At 58.3% G+C, this 20819-nt stretch overlaps 1 protein-coding gene across 9 annotated transcripts in view; it reads right to left on the bottom strand.

Annotated features, from left to right (window-relative positions):
• SLC6A9 (solute carrier family 6 member 9) overlaps window positions 1–20451 on the bottom strand; it is a 31390-nt gene extending 10939 nt beyond the window's left edge. The window contains exons 1-5 of one of the 9 annotated variants that reach the window (XM_014867479.3): window positions 20164–20451; window positions 15067–15182; window positions 3072–3145; window positions 2274–2405; window positions 1656–1926 (exon numbers count right to left, since the gene is read on the bottom strand). In XM_014867479.3, coding sequence (XP_014722965.3) covers window positions 1656–1926; window positions 2274–2405; window positions 3072–3144 — 476 coding nt within the window. In that variant the 5' untranslated portion in view covers window position 3145; window positions 15067–15182; window positions 20164–20451. The other 8 variants (XM_044770616.2, XM_070510091.1, XM_070510095.1 and 5 more) reach the window with 8 other exon arrangements.
• Between the last annotated feature and the right edge of the window lie 368 nt (window positions 20452–20819).

The following is a 20819-nucleotide window of genomic DNA, read 5'->3' as shown; positions in this document are numbered from 1 at the left end:
TGGGAATCCTTGGCAGACAGCCGGGGGGGGGGGTGGGGTGGGGGTGGGGGAGCAGGGAGGGCGGGGTGTGCCTCTGGAGCACCCCCCGGGGATACCCAGCTGGGCAGTGATTTTCTTTAGTTCTTCCATCAGCTGTGAGCTCCATGAGGACGGTGTCTTTGTGTGTCTCACTCCCCACTCTGTCTCCCCACTGAGTACAGGGCCTGGTACCTAGTTGGTGCTCAAGAATGACCTGTCCAGTGACCGAATGACTGAATCTGCCCAGAGGGAACTGCCCACCCCTCGCTGGGAGGCAGCAGCTGTGTTGTCTACACTGTGAGCCCCCGCGGGTGGAGACCATGGCTTAGCCATCTTTGAATGTCTATAGCCCAGCACGGAAGCTGGGCCCTGCAGGGTCTGAGCACTGGGACCGGGCTTAGAGGATATCAACCTGCTAAGACTTCAAGCCTCCCTGGGGCCGTGGCCATTTCACCTGTGACTCTCCATCACGTGGTGGAGAAAGCCTCAGTCCCTTAGCCTGGCCTGGGAAGCCCTGTGCCTTCTGATGCCCTTCTCTTTTAATATTCAGAGTCCCACCTGCCCCAACCCTAGCTCTGGTTTGCCACCTCCTCACCTTGGTTCACCTGCTCACCTCTCTCCCAATCACTTCCTCCTTCTCTCCCTCCTCTAGGAAGCCTTCTTGACCACCTCCTTTCGTCCTCATCCCCTTAGAACTGCCACCACCCGCTTTGTGCCTCCACCACAGGCCTGCACATACTTGCATGGAGGCACCTGCCCCTCATATGATTAGCTGTCTCCCCACCGGACTGCGAACTCCTCAGGGCAGGGGCTCTGGGCTATTCATACCCCATGGGCACACGGGGCCTGGCAGCACAGATGCCATAAATGTTTGTGGAATGAACGAACAAGCCCTACCCACTGGCCCTCAAAGCCCTCTTCCCAGGGGTTCCCCAACAGGACATGGGGCGTTTCCTCCAGGATGTCCTGCCATGCCCTCACACCCATCTAGTTGGGACCAGGTGTTCCAGAACACCAGCAGCAGCTTCCCTTTAGCCAGTCCTGGGATTTTGGTCTCTGTCACCACAGAGCACAGTGGTGCCAGGCTGTCCTAAGCACCGCTTCATGGTGACAGCCCTGGGCTCAGGAAACTTCCATGGCTCCTTTTGTCTTGCAGCGTTAAGTCTAAGATTAATTCTTATAAGTTCTCCAACAAGGCTGGTGCCCTCTCCTAGGCTACCTCAGGGCCCGTGAGTTCCCCACATACCCGTTACTCTCATCAGAACACGTTCCCCTCAGTCTCAGGACCAGCCCCTGCTCATGTGGGACCCAGGGCCTTTGCTCATGCTGTTCTTCTCACCAGGAAGCCATCCCCCTTTCCCTGACTCTCCTCTGCAGAGCTGCCCTGCTGCAGGAGCCCTCCCTCACAGCTACTTTATAAAGACTCCCCAACTCCACATCCAACCTTCCATCGCTCTTGGTGTGTCAGCCTCTTCTCCTGGACCTGCCTGTGGACTCCTTATACTTCTTCATGCATCTCTGCCCCGCTCAGTGCCCAGCACCCTACCCAGTCTGCAGATGGTTGCCTGATGGTGAGAGGGAGGGCTGAGGGTTGGCACAGGTGTCCCCCCCTCAGTCCAGGTCCCATGGGGGCTCACCTCCAGTACTCCTCGCTGGGGCTGGTCCTCTGGAGGCTGTGGTTGAGCAGGTGGGAGAGGTTGCTGGGCAGGGTGGCTGGCCGGGAGCCGTTGGTGAGGTTGGAGGCGTCCAGCACGCCGGTGCAGTCGGGCGTGTTCCAGGGGTTATTGCAGTAGGCCCAGGGCAGCACGTGCGTCATGGACGAGAAGAAGTAGTAGAAGGCGATGCAGATGACCACATTGTAGTAGATGCCGATGTACGTAGACACCACCATCATGCCATAGCCCACGCCTGGGGGAGGTGGGTGGGGAGCAGCCTCACACATCTAGCTGAGGAGGCAAGGCTAATTTCAAAGGGCCCAAGGGGCAGGCTTTCATGGAGGGCCACAGAACGGATAGGTCAAGGCCTTGGCAGGGGCAAGCTGGGGGGCAAAAGGATTTTGTGTATACACGTGGTAGGCGGGGAGGGTGGAGACCAAGTAAACATGAATCCCAGCATGCGTCCATGGCCTTGGCCATTGATGGGGGGTTTGGGGTCAGCTCCAGGCTCCATAGGAGTTGGCAGTGTTTGTACAGATGGGTGAGTTGGCACGGCCCCCAGAGGCCCGTGCGTGTATGTGTACCCCACCCAGCCCTCACCTTTGAACATGGGGCTGATCCTCCAGACCCCCAGGCAGCCCTGACTTGCAAACTGGCCGAAGGAGAGCTCCATGAAGAAGAGAGGGATCCCGCAGAAGATCAGCATGATGAAGTAGGGGAACATGAAGGCGCCTGGCAGGCAGGGAGAGGGCTGGCTCAGGGCGGGCTTGGGAGACCCCACCCTCTTCCTGCTCAGAACCCAACAGCAAAATGTTTGTGCTTGGCTAGGACCCGATGAGGGTGTGGCACGCATTGAGCAGGGGCCTGGGTCTGAGGCACACTACCCACAGCCTGTCTTTGACCTGGACAGAGGCTCCCAGGAAGTCTGCTCTGGGCAGAACCCAGGCCCCAGAGCCACCACGTTCGGGTGGGATTTGATGGCTTAACGAAGCAATTTCAGAAACAAGTCACTGGGACACTCAGATGTCTCTGAACCATTCAGGGGACTGCTGAAACACAAGGGGCATAAGACAGGGGACCCTGGAGATTACGGTGCTTTTTGCTACCTCTCCTCACCTCAAGAGAGCAGGCTGCCAGGGTCAGGGGTGGCCTGTGCCTCAGGTAAAGGGTGCCTAAGCCAGGGATGGGGGCAAAGGAGATCAGGGCCAGAGGCCAGCCTGTCTGGAGTGGGGTCTGTGCCAGGGAGGCGTTGCCTGGGCTCTGGTGAGTGGGCTCTATCCCAGTGGGTGGCCCCTGCCCTGTGCCCCCTGGGTACCTCCCCCGTTGCGATAGCAGAGGTATGGGAAGCGCCAGACATTGCCCAGGCCCACGGCATAGCCCACGCTCGTCAGTACAAACTCGATCTGGTTGCCCCAGTTGCCCCGTTTGAGGTTCTGGTCCTTCTTGGTGGCCTCGCTGGGCACAGCACCATTCTGTGGGGACAGGAGAGAAGCTACCATCAGCAAGGCATTTGCACTCCCAAGCCTGACCCTCTGGGCCTCCCCCAGTGGGGACACCATGGACCCCCCAAGCCCTCACCTCCCCCTGGGCTTCCCCTCTGCTGGCAAGAGCTGCAGGCAGGCCTGATAGAGGAGGGGAGAAGGCAGGAGCAGTGGCCAGTGGGTGCCAGGTGGGGCCTCCGTCCACAGCCTCCCAGCCCCCTGTGCCCAGGGCACCAGCCCACCTGAGGAGCTGCTGCCAACATCTGAGAGGTGGGACACTGAGAGGGAGCTGGAGTTGAGGGCCCCCAGCCCAGCCCCTCTAAAACCTCCCCTCTCCCCTCTGGGTGAGGATCTGGGAGCAGCTGAGCCTCATACCAAGCAGCCAAGTCGGGTTGGGCACAAAGGGGCCTGTGTCCAGACAGCACCCCCCACCCGCCGCCACCACATCGCCAGGCTGAGCACGCTGCCCACGGCAGGCGGCTGCGGGGGAGGGGATGCTGGACCCTGGGGCTTCTTCCTGGGGGCACAGGGTGGGCAGGGCTGGGGGGTAGGGGAATGGGGAGCAACTGAGCTGGGCTAGACCTGGGGAGGGCATTCTGGGAGTCAGGATGGGCGGGCCCGGGGAGCCATCTATATTGCTCATGGCTGGGGAGGGGGCCCTGGGCAAGCTGACCTGGGCTGGGTGGTGCTGGCCATGAGTTGAGGAAGGAGACCAGAGTTGTAGGCACCATGCCAGACCTGGAGGACAGACTCTGCCAGGGGACACAGAGAGAGGGACTCCGGAAGAGGGTCTCTGAGCTGAGAGGGGGTGGGCTGCTGAGGACAGGACTGGTCAGCAGGGGCTGATGGGGGCACCAGGGGAAGGGTGCCAGGCCTGCCTGGGGGAGCTGCAGGGCTGGGTGGGTGGCCTGTGGCCCCACCGAGGGCAGTCCCTTTGGAACCCCAACCCCACAGTTGGAACTGGCTCAGCCGGTGCCTTTATAAGTGTGAAGGCGCCCCGCTCAGCCTCTCTCAGTGTGCGCAGGAGATCAAGCCACCCTGAGCCAGAGCCTGAGGGGTCAGAGGGGTCTCACTAAGAGTCATAGGGACCTGGAGAGTCACCAACAGAGAAGCACAGGCAGAGTCCTTGAGTGACAGACACAGCCTCCCAAAGATGGGCTGTTCTCCCGAGAGAAACGGACAGGAGTCCCTGGAGGACACCCAGAATCAGAGGCAGAGCAGGATGGCCTCTGAGGGATGTCGCTGCAGTGACATTGACCCTCAGCTTGAAAGAGACATAGTCAAGGACAACAGTCATGCTGGCCAGTAAACAAAGAACCCTGGCGCTTTGAAATGCTGTCGGAGCCGACACTGACCGGCAGCGCAGAGGGCAGGAAGGGCCTCAGCAGGACCGCGCCTGCCAGAAAGGCCCATTCTGCACGCAGACACAGTGGGCCCCAGTGCCCAGTGGAGGCCCTAGTGGTGCGCCCCATGCCCCAGCGGCGGGCACATTTTGGCTCTCTGGGCTCACACGCTGTGGGGCACTACAGCAGACACCCTGGTGGAGTGACCATCTTGCACACTGAATCCAGCACTGCCCCCAGGGGGACGCATTGACCCTCACACCCTCCTGGGAGGTTTGGGGACACAGCACCAGGAACCGTGGAGACCCCTTCAAGGAGCACCCAAAGCAAACTGGCCCTGGGAGCGCCTGCGTACATTCATTCGTTCATTCATTCATTCACACAACCACAGAGATTGACTAACATCCACTGTGTTCCAGGCCCTCCCTGGGCACTGGGAATTCAGCAGTGAACAAAACAGCCACCCCTACCCACTCAGAGCTGGAAGTCTGGTGGGGGAGCAAGCCATCAATGAAATAAATAAACATATAATTTTTATATGCAACTTCAAAGTGACCACAAAGGGGAATTTCTCAAGTCAAAAGAGTATGGTAGGAGGACAGGGGGTGGCGGTGGGGGCAGGGTGAGGTCAGGGAAGGCCTCCCTGACCAAGGGGCTTGAAGGCCGGCTTGGCTCTGGGAGAGGGTGGCTCACAGCCCAAGTGTGCCCTTGGTGACAGGCCACTACAGAACCCGGCCTCAGCCTGTCACCACCTCGTCTGGCCTTCTTCGGGACAGGCCTAGCGATCCCGCAGGGTCAGGAGGGCATTTATTTTAGTGTGAGTCCTGCTTGGCGTGGTTTATCCTTTCTCAAACAAACCCCAGCCAAATAGGGCTCCTATATGTTGACCCTACAATGACAGTTCTATTCTGTACAAGGCTTGTTTACTTAGGGGCACAATGGGAGATTGTGGCAGCTGCAGGGTATGTGGGTGGGGTCAGAGCAGCGGTTACAGCTGTAAAAGGGACAACTGAGGGTCCGGGATGGCCTCATGGGCAGGGCAAGGGCAAGGGCAAGGCTCCTTGCAGACACTGAGGTCCCCAAGGCTTGAAGTTTGAGTCCTCTCCCCTGGCCCCAGGCCCCCAACCAAGTCAGCAGGACCAGACTCCGAGGTCTGTTCCTTCTCTGGCATGGAGGGGGACAGGGAGGGTGGCGATGCCCCCAGCCACGTGCCCCAGGCAGCCGCTTGACTGAGCCCTCAAGAGCCAGCCGCCGCTCTGTTAATGAGCGGCACACACTGAGCCTGGGCTCACTTTTTCAGCGGTGCTGGCTGCAACACTGGAGGCCAGAGTCCCCAGGACAGGGGCCTGGAACTGAAAGTTGGGGATTGGACTCGGGCAGGAAGTTACTGACAACGCTAAGGGTCTGCTGTGCAGAAGGAGCTGGAAGTCAGTGAACTGGCGCTCTGCAAGGTGTGCGGGAAGCTTCCAGGTGAAGCAGCATCCATCTTCAGCTCCCCAGCCCTGAAGCTCAGCACTGTGGTGCCCTGACTGCGGGGCTGTGGGTGGGATGCTGCCGTGGAAGCCTCGCTTATGGTTGGCCTCTGACTTCAATTCCAACATGAGCCACATTCAGGAGGCTTGGCTAGTGAGCGCTCACTTCTCAGTGGAAGACAGAGCAAGCCTACCTTTCTCCAGGACACTGCAGGGAAGCATCTCCAAAATGCTCTGTGGGAGGAGAGGGGGCTCCGGTTCCCTTCCTTCCCCAGCCCTCCTCTGGGGACACCCCTCCACTCCATGCCTGGGCAGCCAGGCGCAGGGCTGAGGAACATTTGTGAGTGACGTGTAGTTTTTTGAGACTTGCATATTCTTCCCTACTCTAAGCCTCTCATTTTCCTGGTCTGCTGAGTGGACAGCTGTGTCACTGATATTAACTGCCCCCGCAGTGGTCGTTAGCTCTGAGGTGCCCACGAAAGAAGCCCTTTGTGCTCACGGTTTGACCCAGACTGGTGGCCCGTCTGCCTAACTGCCGACTGGCCCGGCTCCAGGCTTCTGCCCATCACCCATCTCCAACTGTCTGCCCCTCGCTGCTCTCCCTCCCTTGCTCATACCTCGGTGGTGAATTAAGCCATAGTGACCTGGTGCCCCTCTGGGTTGGCCCCTCCTCCCCAGCTCCCTGGATAGCCCCCATCCTTACCACATGGGCCTGGTGGGTGGTTTCCAGAATGGGGACTGCCCCACCCTGTGCCCAAGCTCCCAAAGGCCAGGCAGAATGCAGCTTTGGGGTTCTCCTTCCACCAGTGAGTGGGGTGAGCTGGCTGGTCATCCTCCATAACGCCCGCCACACATAGGCACACACACACACATAAGTCCTCAGACGCCTCTTACCCGCAGAAGCAGCCTTGAGGCAGCAGTGTCCATCCCTGCACAAGGACCTATGACCTGTCTTGGGTTAAGAACCCTCAACTCCCATCCCTGCTTAGCTGAGCCACACTGAGGCATCACTTACATAAGTCCTTTACAGAGCCCTCTGCCCAGCTTATTCACTGCTCTGGATGAGCTTCTGGAATTAAGGCTGTTCAGCTCTGAGGGCAGAATCTGGATCTCCCATTGTGCCCTGGGCTTGGCAGGGTAGGACATGGCACCGGGGGTTAGGACCCTGGTGTTCTAGAGTCTGCTCCCCCAAGCGGACAAGTCACTTCTGGGCATCTCAGCATCCTCATATATGACATCAGGGGGCAGACTCGATCACCTCAGCAGAACTAACAGACAGATGGACCAGACAACCTCCACGGCTCTAGCAGATGAACAGACTAGACAACCTCAGTGGATCTGCTAATATTCGGCAGGTCTTCCTTGCCCGGATTTTGCTATTCCTGACTCTCTCCTGTATTTGCCATTAGTTCCCACTAGCTTTCCAGACTACTTAAAAAAAATGTTATTATTGCTTTCTTTCTGATTATAAAAGCATTATAAGCTTATCACAAAAAAATTTCAAACTACAGCAAAGTGTAAAGAAACGACAAGGCCCGCTCCCAGAGGGAACCCCACCACCATAGGAGGGCCCTCTTGTTGCTTCATACATGAACTCAGAGAAAGCCCAGATTTCTACCCTGCTCTGGCTCCTGACTCCCGCCCTCCCGGATCAGTGTCCACTGGATATTTTTGTGAATTGTGAGCTCCCTCCTCCTGCTCTCGCTGGACACTGAGGAATCCTGGAGCTGCCCTGGTGGGCGGGCCCCGCTGGGATCCAGCAGGCTTCTTGTTTGGGACTGTACAGCCCCAGGGTTTGCTCATGGGATGAAGTCTCATCCAAGACAAACTTTATGGAGGAGAACGGGCAAGACCCCACATCCCAGACTGACCTTGAGCCAAATCCAGATCACTGGCGACTTTCTCGGAGCCCCAGTGGGGAATTCAGACAGAACAGCCATTACAGTAAATTGTGGCTGCCTCAGAAGACCCCACGATCTCCTCACACCCCTCGGTTCTTGTTCCCCCAAGTTCTCTCCCATCAGTCCAGGAGCCAGGCTGACCCTGAGGTAGCACCTGCCCTGCAATGACAGAGCCTTCTGTTCTTCACCTGGCCTCCCTTATCCAGACAGGGGAAAGAATCAGGGACCAGCGCGAGAGAAGCAGGACCATGGGAAAATCTGCCCCAAGCCAGAGCAGTGCACAGGGGCTATTTGTGCTTCCTGCATCAAGGAAAACCTCAGAGGAACCTCTGGACACCTCTCAGGAGTCCAGGCCCTCACATAGCAGGTGAGAAAGGCAAGGACATGTCCTGTGCTATTTCCTTGCAGAGCCCTGATCGGCAGAGAGTGGCCACCAATATTGTGGACAGCAGACAGAAGACGCACCCCTGAGGCATGCCAGGCTCTGCTCCGGGCCCTGGGGAGCAATGATGGGGAACACTGGGTGGACACCGCTTCTGCCCTGGAGAAGGCCAGCAGTTGTGCCCTGTGCTGTGGCAGCTGTGGGCAGTCTCTACCCAAGTCGTCTGGCAGCAGGCTGGCACTCTGGGAAGTGGCTTTGGTTTTTGACCCTGGCAGTCCTGAGGTTTGAGGGCAGCCCTGCATAATGCTTCTCCCCAAACCAACCCATGTCTCCCCAGAGGACATTCCTTCTCTTGCCTTCGGAAGGTCAAGTCAGGATGCCCTACAGGGGAGGAGGGTGGCTTTCCTGGTCCCCTCACCCTGGCTGCCATCAGCCCCACTGTGCCTGACATCCTTACCCATCCCCACCTTCCAGGGACGAGGGCACACGGGCATCCACCCCACCCGGGCACTTGCCCTGGACACTGGCGAATGTTCCGTGGGGTCTTTCTCCTCCCAGCTGAGACTCTATGCCATCCTCTTCCCCCACCCTCACCACTGAGTCCATGTACCATGTCCCCCTGCCCCCTCACCCACTCTTCCCATAGGAGTAACTGCAGTGGCACAGACAATGGGGCTGTATTGATTAGTACAATTCCTGGGCACCTCCGGCCCGTCTCCCCGGGAGCTAGGACAATGCAGCTTTGATACACAGAGCAGATTCTCAGCAGGTCCTTGGGCTGGGGGAGCTCCCACACCCCCACTCTCCTCCCCCACACCCCCACCACACAGCTAACTCTTCCTGCACTCCTTTGCACAGTTGCAACTTTCTGGGTCACTTTTGCTGGTGTCTGTCTCACTCACTGGCTGTGCCTACCCCTCCCTGGCACAGACCACTCAGCCCCTCTCCCTACCCCCAGCCCAGCCTCCCAGCCTGCCTGGCACCAGGGAGGGAGCTTGGCCTTCTGGAAGGTGACTGACCTGTTCTGGGGAGGAGGGGGCCACAGGTCCATGAGCCGCAGCCATCCCGGGGTGAGCACTCGGAGCAGACCGCGCGTGTCTCTGCCGCTCATTCACACCTCTGCCAGCTCCAGGCGACACTGACGCATCCCCTGCCTCTCCCACTGCCGGCTGGGCAGCGTCAATTACTTTCACCTCATCTCCTCCCGAAGCTCTGCCTACCCCTCCCCTGGCCCTCCCCCTCCGGCCAGTCCCCATGCAGCCCAGCGCGGGTGCTCCAGAGCTAGAGCGAGGCGTGGGGTTTGTTGTGTTTTTCCCTTGTTCCCAGCAAGTTATTGGAACAAAAAACACACACACACTCACAACTACAGAGTGAGGCAGAGTGAGCACGGGAGAGAGTGAGACGGCGGCTCCCCTCCCAGAGCTGGGTGTCAGGGCCCAGATGCTTCTGACCTCCTAGGCCTGGCTCTCGGTGGGCTCCTGGTAGGGTAGTTGGGTGCCATTGTGCTCTAGAGATGATGAAGGGGCAGGAAGAGGGCAGGGCGCAGCCCACAGGGCACTACCAAAGCATCTCAGACTTCTTAGGGTGTTGTAGTTGGTGGATGATGGGCCCTGAAGCTGTCTCTGCACCGGAGCTGGGAACCCCTAACCAGCCAAGATGATGGGGTGTCCTCATAGGAGAACGCGACTGACTGTGCAAGAAAGCTCTGGCCTAGTGAACTGTGCTGTCACCTGTCTGAAGAAAGACGGCATTAGCCAAGAGGTGGTCACCACAGAGTCCAGTCAAAGGGGAGATGCAGAATAAGGACCCTTGGGGATTTGTACCGTGCTGCTCAGAACCTGAGGTGTTCACTCTGGGAGTGTGAGCTGCGTGGCCCAGGTACGGTCCAGTGTGTGTCACCATGACTGGGGTGGGCTGTCACTCAGACCCATCCAATCCCTCTCCTCTGAGGCCACACTCACTGGTCAGCCTCCAGCTGATGCTGAGACACCACAAACCAGTGGCCAGGAAGGTGGGCATGAGTGTTCTGGTCCTGGGAAGGGTGGTTCTCTTTGGAAATTGACAGGTCAGCAGAGTGCCTGGTACATCATAGGATCTTGTAGACATCCATCAAATAAATAGAAGCACGCATGGATTCTGATGTAAATGACGGCTTTCCTATCAGTTTGGTGAGCATGGTAACCCTAAAGGGAACATGGCGAGATGACATTTTTTTTAAAAAGGGCACAGTTCTTACAATCAGACAGGCCTGGGTTCAAACCCCAGCTCTGCCAGTTTCTCACCATATAGAACCTTAGGCAAGTCACTTAACAGGTCTGGTCTCAGTTTCTTCATCTCTAAAATGAGGATAATATCCACCCATCATTGAATCTAGGGAGTATTAGTAATAATAGTCATAGATAATACATACACATGCTTACTATTAGCCAGACACTGTCCTAAACACGTTATATATATTAACTCATTTAGTCCTCCCAACAGCCTGTGAGGTAGGTACATTATTGTTCCCATTTTTGGGGGAAAGATGGGGACCGGCATTGGCTCAAGCAAGTCTCCTAAAAATGGCTTCAGACCCCACTGATTCACTTGCTCCCTGGGCCAGGCTCCATAGCCGGGTCCCTAGACATGCTCCACTGACTTCCTGCAGGCACAGACTGAGGGCCAAGGCCCTGGCTGGGCCACTGGCTCCAGGAAGGCCCAGTCACCCATGATGCCCAAATGCTCGCTTCCACCCAGGGTGGGCTCTGGGCTCTGGCTGCCCTGGCCTGGGCTCGGTGCCCAGAACAGGCAGCCCTGGCTGGACGGCTTTCTCTGGCTCTGGCCATGGGGACAGGAGGCGGCAGAAGCCCAGCTGGGCCCTGGCCGTAATGAGGCCTCATTAGTGGGATCCAGCTGCTCCAGCCCCACTTAGGGAGCCGACTCCCTGAGCCCCCCCTCTGACTTTTCTTAATAAGAGTGGGCATGCTTCCAGAGGGGCAAGAAGTCTAGGGGCTTTGTTGTGCCCTGTGACTCTGAGGGAAGGTCCTGCTGAGCTGGGACTGGGGTGGGGGGAAGGCTGCTGGGAAGCTGTGTGAGGGGAGGCGAGGGCACAGGACTGAGTGGGTGGGCTCCAGGCAGGGTGGGGAGGGGAAGGAGACCAAGAGGAAGGGAGGGCAAGGTTCTAGGTCCACAGAGGAAGCCCGAGGAAGGCTGGGCCTTTCCCTCTGGATCTAGATATTGTCCCTTTCTCTGGGGAGGGGTAGTTGCACATCATCTGGGATCATCTAGTTGATCATCTAGGACATTGCTCAGGCTGTCCTGGCTAGGAGAGCACACCCTCTGTTCTAGACCTTATATAAGGAGCGTGCCCACTGTGTGTCAGTCCCTGAGCTGCGAGAATATCTAGGGTTTGTCAAACTCTGTTAGGAAAGCACTCACTGTGTGCCAGGACCTGAATTTGAAAAGCACCCACTGTGTGCCAGGACCTGTTAGCAGAGTGCCCACTGTGTGCCAAATCTAATGCTAGAAGAATATACAGTGTGCCAGGTCTGCGCTAGGAGAACACCCACTGTGTGCCAGGACCTGTGTGGAGAGAGGGCCCACTGTGTGCCAAGTACAAAGCTGGGAGAGCTCCCACTGTGTGCCCAGTTCTATGTTAAGAGAGCCCCAGTGGTGTGTTGGGTGAGTGTCCCATGTATGCCAAATTCTGTGCCAGATGAAGACCCAATATATGCCCAGCCCCAAGGAGGGTGAGCACCCACTGTGCGCCTGGCACTGTGCTAGAGGAGTGCCCACTCTGACAGGTTCTGTACTAAGGGAGTGCCCAATGTGTGTGCCAAGTCTGTACTAGCTGAGTACTTGCCACCTGCTGGGACTCGTGCTAGGTGAGTGCCTAGTAAGCGACAGGCCCTCTCCCAAGGGAGTGCCCAATGTGTGCCAAGCTCTGTGCTTGGTGAGCTCCCAATATGTGCCAAGCCTATACTAGTTGAGCACTTGCCACATGTCAGGACTTGGGGTGGGTGAACACCCTCTGTGTGCCAGGCCCTGTGATGGATGCTGTAGACAAGAGGTGTCCAAACCCTCATGTCAAAGCAAAACAGAACAGGTCAGGGTGGGGCAGCCCCAGGCGGCCTTTGGCGCTTGCAAAGCTTTCTGGGATATTTAGATGCTCTGGCACTCAGGGCTCTAGCCCAGGTGACTGCTCTTATTCATCATGGGGTTTTCCTGTAGCAGAAGAAACCAGTGAGCTCAAAGACACAGGAGAGGTCAGTGAGGCTCACCAAGGCCTCTGCTGCCCAAGACGGTATATGAGTGGGGAGTAGGCATAGGAGAGGGGACTGAGTGAGCCAGCTTGTGAACTTGGTGTGAGGCTGTGGGGTTAAAGCTGACCCATGGGGCTCTCCTGTCCTAGGCTCCTGTCCTCTGACTCCCTGCCCTGGAAGGACCACCCCACCCACCCCCCAGTGCCCCCAAGCATCCCAGCTGCTCCTCGCCTTGGAGGCACCCTGGCCAGCTGGGTTCTCGCACAGCCCTGTCCTAAGAGCTGCTGAGGCGTGAGGGAGGCAGCTGAGCTGGGCTGGCAGAGACCATCTGGGCTGGGAGTGGGGGGAGGGACACGTGCAGCCGGCATGTGGGCCTGGGCACGTGCTGGGAAGTGGCTTGCTCCTCCACGGGACACCTGCTACATGAAGAGCCCAGCAGAAGCCCCAAGGATGACATGGGGTGTCTACTGACACTGAAGAGACCCCAGGGGGCCCATGTCCTCACACCCATACCTGGAGCAAAGGGGGACAGAAGTGAGGACCCCACACAGGGGCCAGCTGCCCACTCCCTGCATATCAGGGCACAAACGGCAACAGAAGCCACAGACCTGGGACAGTCCAAGTGCCACTGGCTTACATGCATGGCCCTCAACACCCTCTGTTCTGCCCCACTGCGGCATCCAGAGAAGAGGCAGGTCTGAGAGGAGTATCCTCTGCTATTTGCCCAGAGGGGAACACAAGCACCTAATCAAGTGCTAGCCAGCTGCCTAGGTCAGCTAGGAGAGATGGTGCTCCTTAGAGGCTTCATCTCAGAGACAAACACTGAATGGAGGCGGCTTCCAAACTGGGGACCGAGAATAGAGTAGTCAAGGTCATCAGCAGAACTGAGAAAGAGGCAGGAATAGAATCTCCAGCAACGGCTGGGGGTGCCCAGGGGACAGACGCTATGAGCCTCAAACACAGCAGCAGCAGGCAGAAGCCAAAGGGCAGAGGGCATGGAAGAAAGCAAGCCCCAGCTATCTTTAGGCACATCCTGGTGCTGGGAACGGGCGTCCCAAGGCAGCATTCCCTTCCACAGACGGGCTGGCCCAGCTGACCGGCAGAGCCCAGGGTCCGGGAAGCTGGGCTCCAGCAGCATTCTTGGACGTTGTGATTCATGCTCCCTGCACTGCCCACGTGGCTCCCTCATCTATCCGGCCTGCCTACCCCAGTCCTTCCAGGGTCACTCCAGAGAAAGAGGAGCACTCTGAGGGCTTCCCAAGCTTCAGGAGGCTCAGAATCTCCATGTTGGAAGGGGCAGAGCCACACCCCACTTCCAACGACAGGCCCAGAATTCCAAAACTTGGCGGGAAAGGGGAGGCCGTGGCCATTTTTGACTCTATCACAGCATCCACCCCTAGCCAGTGTTCAGGTCATGAGACCTCCATCTCTACCCAAATCTGAACACCCAGAGTTCAGGCTGGCTCAGGAAGACTTTGAGAAGCTTGGTTCCTTCGGACTTACTCCAACTAGGAGGGGCTGACCAGGGCAGGCCTGAGGGGATGGATGCTGCCTGTTCAGGTGGGCAGGATAGGGGTCCTCAGGCTGGAGCAGAACCGCCCAGCTCCCTCCGCAAACCATTCCTGTGGACCAAATACTTTGAGTCCCATGAGCCTTTGGTGAGAGACAGAGCTAGTTTGGGGAGGGTTCAACCGAGACCCCAGGCCAATCAATCCTTCCCTCAATGAGAAAAGCAACAGAGGAATTGACGCGGGGAAGGGAGGAGCCAAGGGAGGAAGGGCTCTGCTCAGTCACTGCTGCCCCCCCCCCCCCCACAGCTGCCCAGTTCAGCTTGTGCCTGAGGCAAGATCTCACGAGAAGAAATACAACCACTGCCCTTGGGGTGGGATCTGGCAACCCTTTTCTAGTTCCCGCTTCAGTGCCCACCTGCTCCATCCATCAACGAGTCGTCCTCCTTCGAGCCCTCACCAGGCCTCTGCTTGTCATGTGCCTCCCACCACCCATCTTGGGCTCTGAGGCAGCAGAGGGCAGGGCCAGGGCTTGCGGAAGGGGAGAGGGAGCTTTCTGAGGGGCCTCAGGAAGGAATTCAAATGAAATATGCTCTGTTACTTTTCTGAGTGGAAGTGGAGAAAAACCAGAGAGGGTCTGAGGAGCCTTGATCAGCACACACTGAACACTCCCTGTGGCAGGCGAGCACTGGATGGGGGTGGGGGTGCCCAGGGGGACAGCCCCGGGCGTCCTGCCGTCCTCTCAGCAGGACGAGCTGCAGCCTTCTGTCCAGGGTCTCTCTTGTGACGAAGATAGGGAGTGAGCCTCCTGCCTCCTGGCATGCCTTGGTGGCTCTGCGGCAGAAGATGCAGTGATGGAGCCGCGGCATCACCTAACCTGCTGGGTGAGGGGCTGCCCACCCAGGCCTGGGACAACCCTAGTACTCAGAGGCCCTGGCAGTGACAGACTTGGTGCCCATGATGCCTCTTCCGCCCTCCTGTCATGGCAAGCAGCTGGCAGAAGGCCCCAGAGGGGGCAGCGCTCATGACCCCCATTCCTCCCTGAAGACTGGTCCCCAGACTCACCAGCATCCCTTTGGCACCTTTTCCTACCATGGTGGCAGTGGGTTGGGGGCCCTGGAGTCCCGGGCCACAGTCACAGGCTCTGCTTCCAGCACTTTTCAGACCACAGACCTCAAGAGCTGTGGAGAGAACAGAGAGGGAGGTGAGGACCTGGCTTGGGAAGGCAGGGCAGGATGTGGGCGGCCCTCAGGGCTCTCCAGAAACAGGCAGTGCAGGGCCCAAACCACCGGCTGGCAGGCCATTTTCCCATCTTGCTTCCTTTTAGATGACCCTTGATCCAGCTCCTTCCTACCTCTTCTCCCAACCCTTTCCCTAGCTCCCTTGGTCTCCTGGCTTCCTGTCCCAATGGGCAAAGGTCTATTTTTGACTCTCCAGATGCCCATTTCTATAAAAGATAGAAAATGAACACAGAACTGGGCCAGGGTCCAATTTCTTCATCATCTGTGTGAATGGCTTCAACCTTTCCCCTGAGGTGAGTCAGCCTGGATCAGCACACGCTCCCCAACCTCACCCCAGCCAGGTGGTCAGGACAGTCCTTCCTCATTCTGGTGCCACTAAGCTTGGGCTCCAGGGCAGTTGGGCTTGTGGTTAGGTTACTAACTTGGACCACAAGCTCTGGGCATGCCAAACACACCGTGTGCAGGCACGCCTCCCTGCCCTTGCCAGACTGTCCCCTGCCTGCCACACCTTCCTATTCACCAGGTGAAATTCTACAAATCCTTCAGGACCTGGCTTAAACGCCGCCTCTTCTCCATACCCTTTTCCGGAATGAACAAATTGCTTCCTCCTTTCTATTTTTGCAGACTTCTACTAGTGTCCTTATCAACTCACGTTAGATTTATTTGTTTATGAGTCTGTCAACCACAAGTGTGAGTTCCCTGAGGGCTGGGGTCTGTGGTTCAGTTACCTCTCCAAGCACAGCACCTAGAACAGTACTCAGCTTGCAGGAAGTGTTGGTTGAATTGAATGGAAGGAAAATGGGTAAGGCTGAGGGTCCAGGTCAGCCGAGATCTCGCACGAAGCACCCAAAAGGCAGTGTGGGGCTGGTGTGCTAAAGCGGGCTGCAGTCAGACTGAAGAAGTGGCCACACGGCCAGGCTGGCATCCACAGGTTTAATGTCAGATGCAGACGGGAGAGGGGGCAGTCTTTGACAGACCACAGGAGAGGAAGCAACGTCTCCTGGGAGCCTCAAAGAATTCTCTCATGGGAGGAAAACCATGGGTCAGATGGACAAGGACGTTCAGTCTCCATGGGGCCTGGTCCCAGAAAGGATTGGGCTGTGCCTTCTCTACCTTCCCAGGGAGCAGCCTCTACTCCAAAGGCTGTTCTGTGCCACTCTGCCTCACCAACAGCCACCTGTCAAGGGCCACCTTTCCCACCTGAGGCCCAGGGTATCATTGGAAGGCTAGAAGAGATGTGGAAGGAACTCTTCGCCGGTGCAAATCAGCTCGGGGCTTCCTCAGGCCTTTGCCCTGGTCACTGGGTCTCCGGGCACACAGTCTTCTCCCCAGGGAAGGCCAGGCAAGGATGTGACTTGTAACCATTTCCTTTTGTCAGTCACCCAGGCTGGCCTCTCAGCCTTTCTGCCTCTCAGAGTGTCCTCCTAAAGCGGTCCCTGCTCGTGGCTTTGGTCTGCTGGGGGCAGTCAGGAGGAGAGGGTCTGCTCCTTTAGAAGACCAAATTTTTCCTCCCTCACCGCCCCCCTTCCTCCAACCTGTAAACTCTAGATATGACTGCCCCAAAGCTGTCTCTCTTCAGCCAACAAATAAAGACAATGATGACAGCAATAACAGCAGATGGCGTTATTAAGAGCCAATTTCTGGGGCCAGCCCAGTGGTTAAGTCTGCACATTCCCACTTCAGCGGCATGGGGTTCTCCGGTTCGGATCCCTGGTGGGGACCTACGCACCACTTACCAAGCCATGCTATGGCAGGCATCCCACATATAAAGTAGGGAAGATGGGCATGGATGTTGGCTCAGGGCCAGTCTTCCTCAGCAAAAAGAGGAGGATTGGCGGCAGATGTTAGCTCAGGGCTAATCTTCCTCAAAAAAAAAAAAAAAAAAAGACCAATTCCTATGCCTTCTGGTCCAGTGAGTAAGCTGAGGACACGCTGCCCTGGCAGTTAGGCTACAGGGTTCTCACCCAGGTCGTCCCTGAGCACCAACTGCAAATACAGTCCTTGTGCTCAGGGTGCCAACAGATGAATGGGGAAAGACTACTTGGTGGCTGTGCCCAGAACAAGTTAGAGGTAAAGCTTTGCCGCTTCTCCTGCTTCTACCATTTCTCTTAAATGGCCCCATCGATCCATTCAAACAGTACCAACTGAATCCCCATGCTATGCCAGGCCCTCTTCTACGTGTTGGCAGCCCACATTACTCAGGCACAGACCTGCCCCTAGCCTGGGTATGGGCCAGCATTGACACACAGTGGGTCAGAGTCCATTTGGCATGTGATGAAGCGCTTGGGCTCTGGAACCTGATAGGCCTGGGCTGGAATTCCAGCTCTGCCACTCACTAGGTATGTGACTTCAGGCAAGTTACTTAACCTCTCTGAGCCTCAGTTTTCTCAATCTGGAAGATGGGGCTAATAATACTTCCTTTGTAAGCTCCGCAGTTGCTGCTTAATTTTTGATTCCACTGCAAGTCCTCCCCATTTCCTCCCCTCCAATCCATTAATCTTCCCAAAGCCCTAAAGCCCTGATTTCCTCCAATAGTTCTCCACGGCAACAGGATATGGCCTAAATTGTTTAGCAGGCATTTAAGGCTGGCCACAATTCAATTCATTTATTCCACAAATATTTATTTCAGCCTTGCTCTGTGCCAGGCCTGTGCTGGGCACCAGGAACTCATCAGGCTGGAGTTTATAGCTTGGAGGGAGGGGTGTAGTGAGTGAGGACAAGGAACAGGGACGAGTGAAACTGGTGACTTTAATGTATGTAATTAAAGACTAAGATAAAGGGTGTGAAGGAGAAAGGTCCTTTCATGAGAGTCACAGAGGGCTTCCCTGAGGAGGTGATGTTTAAGGGTCAGAGGGAGTTAATTTGGCAAAGTGGCAACAGATTTGGAGAAAGAGGAGGAAGCATAATGCCTATTTACTGTGATGGAGCAGGCAGAGGGGCTGTGGGAGCAGGGGAGGGCCCTTAGTTTTGCGTGGAGGCCAGGTGGGCCACCTGCAGCCACCTGCGGCCATGTGAGACTGTTCAGCATTCCCAGAGGGTTCTTGCCTCCCTTGCTCAGGAGGTTCCCTCTTCCTTGAGCATCCCCGTCTCCATTTCCATCTACATATACATCCTACCCATCTTCAAAACCTGTCTCAATGCCATTATCTTTAAGAAGCCTTCTTTCCTCCTCCCAGCTACAGTCAGTCTTTCCACTGTACCCCCAAAGCACACTGTGTACATCTGACTAACATGCTCTTCACACATAGCGTTGCGGCATGGTTGCTTGTGTCCAAATCTGGCTCCCACACCAGCTGGAGAGATCTTCCAGGGCAGAGGTGTGAGTCTTCTGTCTCCAGGGCTGGGCACGGAGCGGACACCGCCGCACTCGTAGTGTAGGCCGATTTAGTGGGCGTTTACTCTGTGGTCCTTCGAAACACTTGGGCATGCTCAGTGTCGCCCATTAGTCCCTTCCTAGAACCAGTCCCCTCACCCACTACTCTCTAACCTTCTGAGGCTCCCCCACTTTGGAGGTCTTTAACCTCTCAGGTCCTTCTCTCCTCCACTCTTCGCCCCCAGCCCTTTATCTTCTAGGGGCCGCAGCATCAAGTTTGTTTCCGCAAAGAAAGAGACCCGGCTTTGTGGAGGAGCTGTCAGAGAGCCGGGGACGCGGCTCCTTTAAGGGTGACCAGAGAGGGGGCGTGGCCTACGGAGAGCAGGCCCGAAAGGGGGCGCGGCTCCTTTAGGAAGCTGCCGGCAGCCGGCGAGGAGGCCCCGGGCCGGTAGGCAGGGGCGCGGTCGCCCTCCGAGCTGCGGCACCGCCCGGAGCGCCCCGATTCCTCGAAGCGGGGCGCGTCCGCCTTAATCGCGGTGCGAGGTGTAGGGGGGCCGGCGTTACATCAGCCGCCACGTGTGGGCCTCTCAGCTGGCGTGGAGGCGGCGGCCCCGCCCCCGGCCCCTGCCGTGGAAAAGTACCGGGGCACCCGGGGCCCCGCCCCATGGCCCCGCCCCCGGGCCAGCTCGGGCCCCTCCCGGCCCTCCGGGCAAGCCCCCTCCCGTCCGGCCGCGGCCCCGCCGCCCTCTCCCGCCCGGCCGAGGCTGCGGGGTGCGGGGCGCCGGCTGGGGGTGGGCGCCCCGGGCTGGTAGGCCCCTGCCCTCACCTGCGGCCGCCCCGGCCAGCCCTGCGCGCACCGGGAATGAAGGTTGGGGTGAGCAGGGCGCGGAGTCTTGCCAGGGTGGCAAACCCCAAAGAACTCCACGGCCGTAGTCCCTTTCCAAAGCCGTGGCCGGGAGTCGCGGACAAAGAGAGTCCGAGGGCGCGGGGACTCGCTGGCGCGGCTCCCCGAGATCGGCGGGCACGCGGGAACCCGCATCCGGCCGGCGGGTGAGCGGGCAGATAGGAGGCAGGCCGGCTGGAGGGGCCAGATAGGCACCAGGCCGGCCGGCAGGGCGAGGAGATGGAGCCGGAGCCCGCACGCGGGGCGCAGACACTGCCCGCCGGCTCCTGGTCCCCGCAGCCCCTTGGCGCGCAGACCCACTGGCGCCCCAGACGGCCGGTGACACGCTCTGGTTCCGGCGCTACCCGCACAGCCGTGAGCCCGCCGCCCCCGACCGAGCCGGCGCCGGCACGCAGCGCCCCCCCTCCGGGAGCGGCCCCCCACCCCCACGCAGTTCCCGCCCGCTTCAGTTCCTTGGTGACAGCAGTGACACCCAAACGCGCGCACCTACCCCGACCTTTGCGGCGAGACAGACATCCCCCTGCTTGTACCCACACTCTTATCCACAGATGCCTGCATGCATGCGCGATCACACACACACACACACACACATTCACACACACGCACGCACGCTGGTCCTGGGGCTCAGCCCCGCGGAGCCACCAAACACCCAGACCGACGGCAGGACAGACAGAGGCGCGGGCCACGGCGGCCCCTCCCCTTACCATGCTGCAGCCCCCGGCCCAGGCGCGCTGGGTCCGCACCGCGGTGCGCCCAGGTGGCTTTCTTAAAGGGAAAGTTGCATCAGCCTCCTGAGGCTCCGTGCCGCCGTGAGTCCGCCCGCCCCTCCGCGCTGCTCGCGGCTCCTCCAGAGCTTGTTGTGTTTTGGTTTCGGGGAGGCGGGGGCCAAGAGTTTGGTGAAAGTTTGGAGAGTGGAGAAGGCTTGAGAAACCTAGCCAAGTCCCTCCTCTCCCCGAACAGCTCCCCTGGCCGCCCTCCCCCCCTCCCCCTTCTCCGTCTCATCCCCACCCCCCTGGACGACTTCTCATGCTCCTCCTCCCAGGGAATAAAATTACAAGGCGCTCCAGCTTTCAGATGATTGATCCCCACGAACCCCTGGGAGTGGGCTCCACAAAGGAGCCCCCTTCTCCGCCCCTGCCTCCCTGCCCTGCAGCTGAGGCCGCTGTTGGAAGCAGATGTCGTCCCCTTCGGGCTAGGCTGGAATGAAGCCAGAAGGCCTGGGGCACTTTGGGGGGCTGGGGCGGGAGTTAGCCTGCCAGGCCCCCGGCCTTCTGCGCCTGCGTTCCCCCTAGAGAGAAGTCAGAGCAAATTCCATTCCCTTTGGAGCAGCAGCCGCTGGGGACTGTGGGCACAGCTGGGT

Source organism: Equus asinus, chromosome 5 (genome assembly GCF_041296235.1).
Source record: "Equus asinus isolate D_3611 breed Donkey chromosome 5, EquAss-T2T_v2, whole genome shotgun sequence".
Taxonomy (NCBI): domain Eukaryota; kingdom Metazoa; phylum Chordata; class Mammalia; order Perissodactyla; family Equidae; genus Equus; species Equus asinus.
The sequence above is the reverse complement of the archived record's forward strand: the minus strand, read 5'-3'. Positions and strand labels throughout refer to the sequence as shown.